We start from the raw sequence: 14,205 nt of genomic DNA, 5'->3' as shown, positions 1-14,205 counted from the left end.
TTCTAATGTTGGGATCAGAAGGAAGGCAATGCAAAGACTGTTTTTCCACAGCTTGGCACTGCACAGCGTCTTCTTGTCTTCATAGCATCTTTATCGTTTGGTTTCTGTGTAGACCTGCATTTGCCTCTCGTTATTTACACTATGTGCATGAATCGGTGGGCGGGGCTAAACAGGTAGTGATGTAGAAGCAGGTGTTAATCTTCTCCTGCGGAGGCGGGGTTTAGCCTCACTATTACATCATAAAGTGGCACATTCCACAAGCTGTTGTTTTGGCAGATTGGTTTCAATATAAGCTGTTTTTAGACTAGCGAGAAAGTTTAGAGTTCTGAAACTTACAGGATGTTCTTATAGTACAATGACATTTTATATGTCACGCAATGCAAAGACTGTTTTTCCACAGCTTGGCACTGCACAGCGTCTTCTTGTCTTCATAGCATCTTTATCGTTTGGTTTCTGTGTAGACCTGCATTTGCCTCTCGTTATTTACACTATGTGCATGAATGAATCTTTTATTTTTAGTATATCAACATGCAGAACAATGTAATCTGATTCACAATCAAATGGCTCTTATAAGCTGGGCGTTTTTACGAATCATTGAACTTTCGCCACTCTTTCATGGGAATTTTATAACTGAAATATGTGAGTTTATATTTTAATTATTATAATAATATAACAATAATGGTTGTGCATAAGAAAAGCAATTATAAGTGTTCACAGAGCATTTAAATTTTTTTTTATGATTCAGTTATTGTATGATAACTGGCATGAATTTTTGTGACGTACAAGATGTGCAGCATTAGCTGAGGTGAGAATCACTTTCATATGAATGATCAAATGGAATTAAATCAGAAAATCTGTATCGACACCTCAGGCTTTTATTTACAGTAACTGATCAAGTTTCTGTAATTCACTGGCAACCCATCCTTGCCTTACACACTAAACCCATTTACAGCATATCATTCAATAATATCAGCATACCCATAACTGGTTTACAGCATATCATTCAATAATATCAGCATACCCATAACTGGTCTGGCTCAAACACACATAACCAACTGACCAAAACACGCTAGTCTGCTAAACCCATGTCTACATCCGTGTCCTGTTCTCTAATGACCGAAATCTCTCAGGTCCTGACCTTTTGTTTATGTCCTCCTCCCCGCAGCTGTGACCAGGCCCTACTATGACTTCCTGCTGCGTCAGAAGCACCCAACGCTTCCCACCTCCCTGCCCCAGCAGCAGGTCATCATGTTGGCCGAACCCAAACGCAAGACCTCCAATTTCTGGCACAATATCGGACGCTTGACACCGTTCAAAAAATGAAAGACTCAGTACATTTGCGGTTGTGCCTGAACTTGTGTTTTTAATCCCAGTGTAACGTTTATTTTTATTGTCCTATTGCGAAAGCACTTTATGGGTTGGTTACAATCACGGCATCACTCCCAGACATTGTGGAACCTCGTGGGAGGGCATTCCTGCTCTGTTACTATTAACGTTGAAAAAGACAGCTACTACTGCTCAACCGCTCCACTTTCCGGCACTAACATGACTACTGCTGCAAGTCATCGTACGGACACGCTTCATCGATAGAGCCCTGCTTGAAGAGAGGACTTCTTTATATGTTGGTTAATTTATTTTCAAGTTTTCAATGTATGCCAGCTATCCACAGTGCCCAACTACTAGCTTTTGTATGTAATTTGATACTTTTGTGTAACCCATGATGATGTTTCAAGTTTCAAAGGGTTCTGCACAAGATAAAAGTAGACCGTGTTGAGATTTATTACTGTATTCACTTCCTGGAGGCCGTCACTCGAAGTCCGTCGATATCACGTCAGTCTGTGTATGCAACTATCAACTTCTCCCAACTTTCTCCTCATGAAGCCTCTAAAATGAAACTTAGACGACGTCCCATCGGTACTCACCGTTTCAGATGAGTGTTTCATGTACGGTATGTGCTCATTTGATTCTGCTGCCTAAATGACTCCCCTGTAACGAACTTCACTTTGAAGTGCCATTCCAAACACAACCTAGTTATTGTGATGGGGGTTGCATGAATTTGCTGTGAAACTCGACATTTTCAAACAAAATAAAATTCTCAATATTCTGTCATTCTGATAGATAATGGTACTGTTAAATTAAAGAATATGTTTGACGGATATGTATGATTATCTTTGACCACAAAACAAAGTATGTTAATAAAAAGCATTTGTAAGTGTAATGAATCTGACATCTGGGGAGCATAAAACTGATGTTTAACATTTTTATTGTTGAAATACTTTCTATTCCAGCTTAATGTGCAAGGACTATAAGAACTATAAGTAGGTTGTATTTCCCAAAGAGCAGCCTAACCATTGTTATTTTAGAATTATTTATATAATTACTATTGCAGTAATTATACTGCAGGACTATTGCAGTGCACTCTTGGCAGGTCTTCCAGCCAGTTCTATCAAACCTTTACAATTAATCCAGAACGCGGCAGCAAGAGTAGTCTTTAACGAGCCCGAAAAGAATGCACGTCACTCCTGGTGGAATGACCTGCCCAACTCAATCCGAGCAGATGAGTCCTTAGCCATCTTCAAGAATCGGCTAAAAACATATCTCTTCCTTCTTTATTTGACCCTCTAACTCTAGCACTCTCTACTCTAATTCTATTCTTTAAAAAAAAACAAAAAAAACTTGCCCCTTTTAGACTTGCGCACCAATAATTTACTAACTGCTTGTTTTCTTAAAAAAAAAAAACACTAGCTTCTCTAATCTTTTTTGTATTCTATCTATTTTTCTTTTTATTTATTATATAATTAACAAAAGCAAAAAAAAGGCCTCTAACACTAGCTCATTTGCACTTATATATTGTTGCTCTTTTGTTAGTTTTGATTGCTTCTATTGTCCTCATTTGTAAGTCGCTTTGGATAAAAGCGTCTGCTAAAAGACAAAATGTTAATGTAAAAATGAAAACAATGCCATCCTTTAAAAGACCCTCCACTTGTTCCAAACCTGTATGATTTTCTTTCTTCTGCTGAACACAAAAGAAGATATATATTTTTTCCATACTATTGAAGTCAATTGCTACAATAGTAAACTGTTTGGTTACTAAAATTCTTATATATATATATATATATATACACACACACACACACACACACACACACACTTTTGTGTTCAAGAGTTGAAAGAAAATCATACAGGTTTGGAACAACGTGAGGGTGAGTGAGCAAATGACAGAATTTTAATTTTTGGGTGAACTATCACTTTAATTTTATTAATTTTGTTGTGTGTTTTTGTCATTCTTATTAGTTTTATGTGTGTGTGTGTGTGTTTTATAAAATGATAAACTTTACATTTTAGCCTTTAAACCATTTTTAAGAAAATGGGAGTCGAAAGTATTAATCATTATATTAATTTAAACAATTATTATTTAAATTAAATAACAAATTAGGGGTTTGCAATACTGACAAAAAATATCTCGATATTTTCTGGGATTTTATCGATAAAACGTAAAACGGTCTAAAACGTAAGTCTCTTAACTTCTTGGTCAGCAGAAGGAAGCATGAAGTGCTCCAAAATTTCTTGGTAAACGGGTGCAGTGACGTTGGTTTTCAAAAAACACAACGGACCAACACCAACACATACCTGTATATATTTGTGTGTGTGTGTGTATGTTACTAAAACACTTTATTTCAGTTAGTTGCCAAGGCAACATTTAGTTTAGTGGAGTAGTTTTTAATTTGAATTTTTTTTTTAAGTTTTAATTTTAGTTAACAATAACACAGCTTTTGCCCAGACAAGGGAGTGTTTGGAAACTGTTTCCACACAGTCACTATTTTTGCAGTTCTGGTTCTGTTTGGCGCCACTACAGTGAAATTACACTCTGCACCATTATTAAGAGGTATGTTAGTAGATTTTAGCTGCAGTGTTTACATTTTCATCTTCACAAATTGAAAATACTGCCACCCAGTGGTAAAGATTCATGCCAGCATATCAGTTTACTGTTACTATGGTGGTTTTCAAAATTAGCAGCCAGTGTGTGCAGCTTGGTCTGTGACCTTGAAACAAGACAATCATAACACTTTTTTTTTTTTTTTTTTTAAGATAAATGAAAGATCTCAAACTGCACCAACCAGGTTTATATAATATTTATTAGAGCATCATAGCACATTATAGCAAAATCAATTAGTTTAGCTGTAAAAAATTCAGTTGGCACATAAATCTGAATAGTTGGCAATCTTGGACTGCTTTTCGTTACTGTAAGGCTACTATGACGCCCCTCAAATGGCAGAGGAGACGTTCACACAACATGACATGGCAGTGTAGAAGACTTTTATATTGCTTTGCGCTACATTAAACTCTGATCTTTCTCTGATCACATCTGGAGTGTTACTCTTGTCAAATCACATCTACAATGTGAATTTTTTTTGCACTTCTCGCTGACCTTAATTGAGCAGCTCCAAGTAGGTAAATGGCACTTTGCCTTTCTGATTCCCCCTTTGCCCCATCAGCCAATCAGTGTCCATGCCCGGCACACTGCTCACGGTGATCACCTGACGGGGAAATATTTGACCATTAAGACAAATAATAATTCATTTTATGACAATTTGAAATGACATGATGAAGGCCCACCTCATCGGCGAGTAGAGAGAGCTCACTGCTGCTGGCAGCGTCATAGTCGTAGAGCACACGAGCCTTGCGGGTGCCTGAGGTGCTGCGGAGCTCGTTGAGTGCGGGTGAGGCCTGGCTGGGCGGCGGAACGGGCAGTGAGGCGGCTGGCTGTGCCGTGGGAACTGAGATGCTGGCAGAGGAGCTGCCAGCCTGCTGATTGTTATTAGAGAATGTGGATGGAAAGCTGGAAGAAATATGGAAACAGTTAAAACATAGAAATGCACATATGTATATACATTTATCAAGGAATTAAAAAAACATTGCTTACATTGCATTTTGACTGTTTGAGAGAACAGATGATTCCATTACGGATGCATTTAGCATAAAACAGAGGATTTGGTGTAAAAAATGCATAAATATTACAAACAAATGCCCAGAGATATAAAAGTGAGCCAACCTTCCCAGCTGTTTCTGCAGATTGACCATGTACCGGTAACACTGGGCATAATATGCAGCTTGAGCGTCCACAAAATCATTCAGACAGCGCAAATGATGAGCCTGATCACAAAGAGGAGAGCACAGCCATCAGCACATATTACATACATAAAATGTACATGATTGTATACAGCAGTGTTTCCCAGAATCTATAATTAGTCACGAATGCATAGTAATCCTAACATATTTAAAGCCTTTTTAAATGTTTGTATTTAAAACCAGTCGGATCTGTTCTGACAAATTCATAAAGTATTTAATTTAGACTGACTCATTAATAACAGGCCTATAAGAATAATTGATTGAAGGCTGATTTAAAGAATGAGACTTTTGACGGATTCATTAAATGACAGGCTGTTAGAAGTCAGTCATCAAGACTGATTCAAAAAATAAGCCTTTTTGACTGATTCATTAAAAGAAGAGGCTCATAAGAGTCATTCATTAAAAGTTATTCAAAGAATGAGTCTTTTGACTGATTCATTAAATGACAGGCCGTTAGAAGTCATTCATCAAGACTGATTAAAAAAATAAGCCTTTTTGACTGATTCATTAAAAGAACAGGCTCATAACAGGCCTATAAGAATAACTGATTGAAGGCTGATTTAAAGAATGAGACTTTTGACGGATTCATTAAATGACAGGCTGTTAGAAGTCAGTCATCAAGACTGATTAAAAAAATAAGCCTTTTTGACTGATTCATTAAAAGAACAGGCTCATAAGAGTCATTCATTAAAAGTTATTCAAAGAATGAGTCTTTTGACTGATTCATTAAATTATTGATTCATTAAAAGAACAGGCTCATAAGAACCATTAATTAGAACTGATTCAAAGAATGACCTTTTTGACTTATACATTAAATTACCAATTTATTAAAAGAACAGGCCCATAAGAAATCATTCATTAGGATGAGTCTTTTGACTGATTCATTAAATGAGTGATTCGTTAAAAGAACAGGCTCATAAAAGTCATTCATTTGTATACTAGTCATGCTATTTGCTTGTTGATGAGTGTTTGATGTTATTTTGCAACACCCACCACATTCAATTTAAACTGTAAAAGCTTAAAGGAATAGTTGTGTCATCATTAACTCACCCTCATTTCATTCTAAACCTGTATGACTTTCTTTTTTCTGCTGAACACAAAAGAAGATATTTTAAAGAATGTTGGTAACAAACCGTCTTGGTGATCAAAAAAGGTCATACAGGTTTGGAACAATATGAGGGTGAGTAAATGATGACAGAAGTATCCCTTCAACTTGGGTAAAGCATCATTTCTTTTTGCTGTGGTGCTGCAGGAGGAAACACTGATAGACACAAAGGATGTGTGAGCATACATGTGTGCTGCTGATACCCTCCAGCAGAAGTCTGGTGATCTCGGCCTGCCGGTCAAACTCACTCTGTGCTATCCTCAGTTCTGTCTCTGCCTAAGGGAAACACAAACATATACATAAAAAAAAAATCACTGTGGCTGACATGCACATATATCCACATCAACAGGCTCAGAATCACATAAACATATTGCCTGAGCTGGTATCTGTGCAAAGTTAATGAGACACAGAGGCAGGTGGGAACTGGGAATATAAACAACTTTGTAGCTCCCTCTGCTGGACACAAGAATGTGTTTAAGTTGTATGCAAGAGCAGTTCCTCATTCACGCGGCAGAGTGAGTTCATATCAGACAGCACTATCAGAGCAGGGCAGGTGTTTCCCTGATAAAAGATGTGTTTTCTTCAACAGGCTTTGGGGAGGAAAGACTCAAGCACACTCACCTGCTGCACCTCCTCAGCCCACAGCTGGCCAGCATTCAGAAACAGTAACAAACTCGTCAGGTCAAGCAAAAACATCCAACTTAAACCACACAAACCCATCACTACTCACAATCAACAGCTTTCATAACCGTCTAGAGCCGTTATGCAAGTTGAATGGTGTCACCATTCATGCACAGACACATTCACTGGGAGGAACCAAAACAGGGAGCTGTTCACGGTCTACAAGGAATAATGTGAAGCTCGCAACAAAGGGAAGAAGACTTGAATCATCCACTGTCACAACAGGTGTGAGCACATGCAACACTGAAACATGAGCCAAACACATTCCCCTCATCATGAAGGTTTATTAAAGTAATGAATATTGCATTTGAAAGTATTTTATACAATTTTGAAATGTATTATAATGCACATTGATACACTTCATCAATATGATCATTTATAATTTATAGCATTATAAAACAAGGATATTAATATAAAAAAAGTATTAAAATAAAATCTATACTATTTTGTTTTAATAAAGAACAAAACACTAAAATCAACCGTTTTAAATGCTACAAGTGAATTTAGGCATCACAACATTATAAAGAACACTATAATAATGGATATTCTTTTTTTTTTTTGCTAAAAATTACATTTTAGTGTTATAAAATTATTAGTTATTTAAATATATAAAAAAAAGTGAACGCTGGATGATGTCAAAGGTAATAAACTAATGTAAAATAGGGAGAAATGTTCATCACAAAAACACACACACAAAAAAAAAAAAAAAAAAAAAAATCTAATATTGGATGAAATAAGTAATATTGTGCATCTTTAATACAAATCATCCTGTTAGTTGAGACCACACAGGCACAGATATTCATACATTATCAATAGACAGAAGACAAAAACAATTACGCCAAACACAGTAACTGCATTCTGTTGCCCTCAAAGTTAAATAAATAGCATGCTAAGCACATCTCACAGACTAAGATGCACATTTACCAAATATGAGGTTATCAACGAACACAAAAACACATGCTGAATTAACGCGTCTATTTCTGTTCAGCTGGACAGAAATACAAGCATGTGTTTATCAAAATGTGGTTTTGAACATAAAATGTTCTGCTCACAGAACGATTTTTGACATCTCCCCTAAGATTTGTGAAGGGCAAAAGAGGGCTGATGTTCTATTAGACACAGCAGACAAACCTTTAGCCACCTGACATGCAAGAAGCTGAGCATGTAAGAAAAGTGAGCCACATACTCCTCTCCCAGCGGAGGGCTTGAGTTCAGCTCCTTCAGACGGAGGCAGGCAAGCAGACAGAGAGAGACATAATGAGAGACAACTGGGGAGATAAGAGAGGTTAGAGATCCAAAGACAGCAGCACGCACGCAAAAGGGCATTTAACACGAGCATCATCTCTGTTAGTTACACTGCACTAAGAGCATAAGACAGCCGAGCTGTAGCTTGGGGAAAGATGAAAGACAGCTTTCACCCTTCAGGCTTCTCTTCTCTAAATTCATATCTCATCTGAACAAGCTGTAAAACCGAACGTATGGTTGAACTGAAACTGCTGACTGTTACATTCTGTATATGTGTGTGTGTGTGTGTGTGTGTGATACTAACTGCAGAGCGAGCATCAGCCACTCTGGCCTTCTTCAGTCTGTTTTTGGCAGCATCCAGATCTAGACGCTTATTCTGAAGCAGTTTGCGTTCTTTCTGTGAAGAAAGAACAAAACAACAGAGAAATTAAACAGTTTAAAAGATATAATATAATATAATAAAAAGAAAGCATGTTTAGTGGTATGCTGATCCTCACCAATATGGTTTTAAAATCTCCCTCGATGAAGTTCCTAAAGGGAGTGAGGAAATTAATGGCGGAGCTCTGAATGAGCTCTTTTTCTGCGCTGCCTAACAGCTTCTCAGTCTCCCCACATTTAATGAGAGCACTACCTGCAGCACATCAGAGGACGAGAGGACATTCACCTCAACCCACACACACTGGGAACATTTATCAGCTTGAAATTAAATTGACAGAATATGGAGCTTACAAAGAGTTTATTAACAGCCACACTTCTCAGTTCTTGCAACCTATATACATTACACTAGCTTATATAAAAGACATTTAACATGTTTAAGATTTCTATTTTGAAATAAATGCTGTTCTTTCCATTTGTCAAATAATTCTTAATAAGAAAATGTATCATGGTTTTCACAAAAATAATAAGCAGTTTTCAACATTGATAATAAGAAATGTTTCTGAAGCACCAAAAAAATCTGACTTGAGTAATGGCTGCTGATAATTTAGCTTTGCCATCATAGGAATACATTTCTTTAACTGTAATAATATAGCACAATATTACTGTTTTTTTCTTCTTCCTGCATTTCGATCAAATAGGCCTAAATGCACCCCTGGTGAGCACAAGAAACCTTTCAAAAAATTTTTTTTAAATCCTAATAATAATAAATAATATTACAAGGTAGTAACGAAGCTTATAGATTAACAAAATAAAGAAAAAATAAACAAGCAAACAAACAAACACAAACATGTAAACATGTATTTGCTAGTGCCAGTGTTTATCCAAACTCAAGTCATATATGTAAGTATATGCTTGGTGTCATTTCAAAATATATTTCTTTTCTATAAACAAAAGGTATCACATTAACAAACATTATTACATACACATGTTTAACAGAACTGGAGTGCTGTTCAAAATCATCACTAAATGTTGCTTGTCTGAAGAAGCATGGTTGCTTTTTGTGACGTCACAATAATTTCATCTGTGTGTTTATAGCTCCAAATACTAGCTGATACTGTCAGGGTCCAGTGTGAGTGGGACGAGATTATGTAATGAGCTTACCGTGTGCTGTTCCAGGTCCAAACTCGTGTCCTGAGTCGATCATGCACTCCCCCAGTAACTCGTGGTTGTTGGCACGCATTGGGACTTTTTTGTCCAGCATCTCGTATAAGAACTCCTCCACCCGGACATCTACAAACATCAGACAAATTCAATTAAGACCAGCGAGAGTCAGATGAGACCACATGCATCCTCTTAAGCAAGGCCTCTTAACCATAGGCACACATTACTGCTGCATATAAAAAATCTTACAAACGGTTACTGTGGATCTGTGTGACTGTCAAGGAAAACCTTGAGCCTTCACCTTTATGCTTGTATACAAAAATAAAGCAAAGTGTGGTAAAAAACACCAATATGTCACCAAAAAAAACACAGAATAAAGATAGAGATATGTTTCTTTTACTGTAAGACAAGCTACGATCATAAATGTAAGATAGAACCCACACCGTTTTCCTGGCTAAACAGCTAAAAATACTCATCATTAGGGCCGGGTCTTAATACCATTGCAAGGAACAGTTGGGGAACTGCACACCATTCTCTTGCAATTAGGTTTACTGCAATAGCGAGATGATTTCACCAACTGTGACCCTGAGTTCACTTCCTCTGTACTGGTGATACCAATGAGCATGCATTTTAGGGTGACTTGCAGTATTGCTGAACTACAGGCTTGTTTAATCATGCATTTCTTCTTACTAGGGTTCGGCTGCAGCAAAACTTCTGTCTGTTTCATGATCTTCTCTGTCCAGTGCTTGGTGGATTCTGCCCGACTCAAAAGGGTCTCTAAATGGGCGTCCAGCTCAGTCTTCTCTGCCTGCCCAAACTTCTCCTCTGTGAACTACATGGATTGCAAACAGATTTGTTGACTGTTTTAACACATGATATTTAAGCATGGCAGTTTATATATATTAAAGTTTACATTCATTTGACATTTTACAGTTGACCCATCAATGTCCACACATACATCTGTGGTCTTAGTTAAAACCAGAACCTAGAGAGCTGCTGACCTAGACTGCATTTCTGGCCAACTTTTGACTTTTCCCCCACAGTTTACATTAATATTAGTGACAATAATAATGATTTTATTTTGTATAGCGCCTTTAAAAATTACTTTCTCAAAGCAATTTATAATAAAACCAAAACAGCAGAATAAAATAAAACAATCTAAACAAATAAAAGAGTAAGAAATAAGTTAACAAAAAATATATCAAACAAATAATAAAATATAAATTACATTTATAAATATAAACGAAAATGCTTATAAAAAAACAACATCAAGTAAAAGCTATCATTAAGTAAATTCTTAAAAGATAAGATTAAAAATACCATATGCTGCATTAGTTATTACAGTTGACAAAACTAACATACACAGCTGATAAACTGTCTTAACAGTCAGTAATGAATATATTTAGCACAAAATAGTTATTAAAGTTGCAGTAACATGGGACAAACTGTCATTGCTACAAATAACTGAACTTTATTTATTACTTCTTAAAGAGATAGCGAACTACATTTTTAAAATGAAAATGCTGTCTTCACCCTCTTATGTTTTAAACGAAAAATTTGAACGAATATGACTTTTTTTTTTCTGTAACACACATACACACAAAATTAGGCAGAATGACAGTCTTGGTCACCATTCACTTTCATTTTATGGAAAAAAAAAAATGCAAAGCGAATGGTGACTTCGGCTGTCCGTTCATAACAATATGTCTTTGTGCTCCACCGTCACACAGAGAGACGAGGGTGGGTAAATTATGACAGAACATTCAATTTGTCTGAACTGTCCCGTTAGTTAAAGAAAATAAAACCTGGTTAAAAACAAACGCAAGTCAACAGTTTACTAAACACCTTTAAAGTCGTTTCAAGCCATTACCTGCACAGCACGACTGAGGAAAGTGCCCGCGTCCGCTGCTAGTCGTCTAACGTTGAACTCCATGTTTGTGTGTTTATGAATATACTGATATTTCAAACCTTCAGTCTGAACTGAAGCCTGTTAGCAAACACAGATTAGCCTGCTATAACGATAGCCTCTATCCGCCCGGCAAAAACACAACTGAATTCAGCTCGCTTTGTCGTAATAAGCGCGTAGTCCATGTAAAAACGCGACTGAGAAGATAACTTATGAAAAATAAACGCGTAAAGCTGTGTTAAGGCTGTCTGGTGTAGATATTGTGGAGCGTATCTGTCAGTAGTGTAGCAGCTGTTAAGAGTGAGGGAGTGTGAAGAGGAAGGACTAACTCAACGATAGCCAACGGATGTGTCTCAAACCCCAGTGTGCTGCCTGCTTAGACAGCAGCTTGGCCATCAAATTTAATCAAAAGTATTAGCAAAAAAAAAACATAAATTATAAATCTAAATAAATCCATAGAAATCGATCAACAAATAATAGGAAATAAAATATAATTTATTGTTTATAAATAATACTTATAACATTATTAATAGGAAAGAATAATATATTAGTGTGCTGTGAGAGGTTGAAAAACTCTAATATAAAATCTTATAAAATTTGATATCTATATAAACAGCTGAGGTTAAACTGAATCGCAACTTAGTCCTAAATATGTCGTCATCATTCAAATGAATTACTTTTCCAAAAGAAAAATATATATTATAGATTTGTTTTTGTTGTTAGGGAAATTTTATATTAATCAGATCAAATGGAGTAACTCAAAACCAAATTCTGCTCATTTTCAAACAGCCTTTAAAGTTTATTTTGTAATCGGTAAAGTTTTTAAAAATCAAAAAAGCCCAAAGAACTGTATCTCTGTTAAATGAATTTGTTTGTGATGCCCTTTAACTTTAATTTCATACTTTGTTGTTTCAATTTATTGTTATAGCTGTTTCTCTATTTGTGCGTGCAAAATGGAAACATTTTTACAATATTTCAAGAACTTGCTGAATATTGTAATTTTGAGAGTTCAATTAAATAAATAAACTGCTGAGGTTTTCGTAATGTCCACTAGATGGCAGTCAGTCAGAACAGGTTATTTCTTGTTCGAGTAGTTGATTTTATTTGACCTTTTAATAGTACAAGACAAATACAAAGTGTGTTCCACGGAACATAAGTTTAATGCCACAATGTATGTCATTTTCTACATGCCATGTTGTGATTTAATAAAACAAAGGTATCAAGTTTTAACTTCATAACATTTCAAGATTAAAACATTCATTAATTGTCTCATCAAAATCACAACAGCCATGAAAGTTGATCTGTAGGCAAAACTCAGAAGAACATGCGTGATTTCACATCCATATCCAGTTATCATCCACTTATTTAATTTGCATACTAAAAAGTTTAAAGCTGTTGGAGAGTAACAACTTTCTTTGCGAGATCCAACAAAGTGTTGTATCGCAAAGTCTTGCTTTTCCAGGAACTTGGGATTCCTTCAAGTCCAACCTGAAAAAAACAAGTGTCACAGTATTAGATATTGAAAGCCATTACAAAACTGCAAAAGTAACTGCATAGTCATTCTGTCATGTATGTATGACATAATCATCTAATGAAAGATAGGAATGGATTGTTCAGTGAAAGATAAGTGTTCAACAGATAACACAAAAAGAATTTGACCATAATTACATAAAGCCTACTTTGTTTTATGGATAGAACAATGTGGTCAAACAGATCAAAAGGTCATGATTCTTGCAGTACCTGAGCGCCAATGCAGGCGCCGATGAAGGAGCTCCTGCTACAGGTGCACCCACCGCAGCTCATGGTGTCCCGGATAGCCTGCTCATAGCCACTGGCTGTCAGAACCCCATGCAGCGCTGCCTGGAATGCACCTGGCAAACCTGAAGGACATGATAAAGCTGCTGAAATACCTGAAGGCCACAGGACAGACGTAAAAGAATAATATGTTTTCAGCTGCAGGTAGCTAACCTCAAGTATTTGGAAACACAGTGGGAATGAGCTCTTTCGGTTTCTTGCTCAAATCGTCCTTTACTTGATGAATGTGTCCTAAATTAGAAAAGTAAAACAGAAATACGTTTGATTTCTGATATTAAATGATGTCTTTGATATATGCAAAGTTTGACATGAATCCCAGATAGGCATGGGCCGGTATGAGATTTTGACGGTATGATAACCTTAAGCAAAAATATCAGTTTCACGGTATTGTCGTTACAGCTCCAAAATGTGTTATTTTTAAATGACTGGGTAAAAAAAAAATATATATTTTGTTTTTGAGCAACAATATTAGGAACAGTAGAATGTTTATTTTTCTTTGATTTGTTTCCTAAAAAGAAGACAAATAAAGACTGACATCTTTATTTAACCTAAATCTGTAATTACAGTTATTTTATTTTAGTTATATAATTCATATACATATCATTTCATATCATTTAGTTATATAATTTTATATACATAATTTGATTTAATAATAACCCAATTTGAAGTAAAAACGGAATGTTCTTACTAGCTTTGTGAAATTATACTGCATGCCTGAACGAAGCAAACAGCAGATGCTCTGAATGAGATGCAGATTCACTCTCTGACAGCAGGAGGCGCTTCT

The 14,205-nt window shown here is 36.1% G+C and overlaps 3 protein-coding genes across 18 annotated transcripts in view; 1 reads left to right on the top strand and 2 right to left on the bottom strand.

The window, feature by feature from the left end:
• Positions 1-1,738, top strand: part of LOC107732940 (rho guanine nucleotide exchange factor 4-like) — a 94,929-nt gene extending 93,191 nt beyond the window's left edge. For all 10 annotated transcript variants that reach the window (XM_016544378.1, XM_016544385.1, XM_016544382.1 and 7 more), the window contains one exon: positions 1,166-1,738. In XM_016544378.1, the coding sequence (XP_016399864.1) occupies positions 1,166-1,323 (158 nt within the window). In that variant the 3' untranslated portion in view covers positions 1,324-1,738. The remainder of the gene's footprint in view (positions 1-1,165) is intronic.
• LOC107732941 (endophilin-B1-like) overlaps positions 1-11,966 on the bottom strand; it is a 14,948-nt gene extending 2,982 nt beyond the window's left edge. The window contains exons 1-13 of one of the 7 annotated variants that reach the window (XM_016544390.1): positions 11,571-11,966; positions 10,391-10,532; positions 9,701-9,829; positions 8,659-8,792; positions 8,466-8,558; positions 8,048-8,134; positions 6,857-6,880; positions 6,422-6,511; positions 5,054-5,154; positions 4,925-4,936; positions 4,618-4,840; positions 4,430-4,538; positions 3,776-4,043 (exon numbers count right to left, since the gene is read on the bottom strand). In XM_016544390.1, the coding sequence (XP_016399876.1) occupies positions 4,431-4,538; positions 4,618-4,840; positions 4,925-4,936; positions 5,054-5,154; positions 6,422-6,511; positions 6,857-6,880; positions 8,048-8,134; positions 8,466-8,558; positions 8,659-8,792; positions 9,701-9,829; positions 10,391-10,532; positions 11,571-11,633 (1,206 nt within the window). In that variant the 5' untranslated portion in view covers positions 11,634-11,966 and the 3' untranslated portion in view covers positions 3,776-4,043; position 4,430. Of the gene's footprint in view, positions 1-3,775; positions 4,044-4,406; positions 4,539-4,617; positions 4,841-4,924; positions 4,937-5,053; positions 5,155-6,421; positions 6,512-6,856; positions 6,881-8,047; positions 8,135-8,465; positions 8,559-8,658; positions 8,793-9,700; positions 9,830-10,390; positions 10,533-11,570 lie in introns of those variants that run through there. The other 6 variants (XM_016544389.1, XM_016544388.1, XM_016544391.1 and 3 more) reach the window with 6 other exon arrangements.
• Positions 11,967-12,696: 730 nt separating this feature from the next.
• The window catches only part of LOC107732937 (crystallin J1C), an 11,226-nt gene continuing 9,717 nt past the window's right edge, over positions 12,697-14,205 (bottom strand). Inside the window, exons 8-10 of the mRNA XM_074560152.1 lie at positions 13,575-13,652; positions 13,347-13,486; positions 12,697-13,094 (exon numbers count right to left, since the gene is read on the bottom strand). Of these exons, the coding sequence (XP_074416253.1) occupies positions 12,993-13,094; positions 13,347-13,486; positions 13,575-13,652 (320 nt within the window). The 3' untranslated portion in view covers positions 12,697-12,992. The remainder of the gene's footprint in view (positions 13,095-13,346; positions 13,487-13,574; positions 13,653-14,205) is intronic.

Source organism: Sinocyclocheilus rhinocerous, unplaced genomic scaffold (assembly GCF_001515625.1).
Source record: "Sinocyclocheilus rhinocerous isolate Xijiao unplaced genomic scaffold, SAMN03320098_v1.1 scaffold1001, whole genome shotgun sequence".
NCBI classification, from domain to species: domain Eukaryota; kingdom Metazoa; phylum Chordata; class Actinopteri; order Cypriniformes; family Cyprinidae; genus Sinocyclocheilus; species Sinocyclocheilus rhinocerous.
The sequence above is the reverse complement of the archived record's forward strand: the minus strand, read 5'-3'. Positions and strand labels throughout refer to the sequence as shown.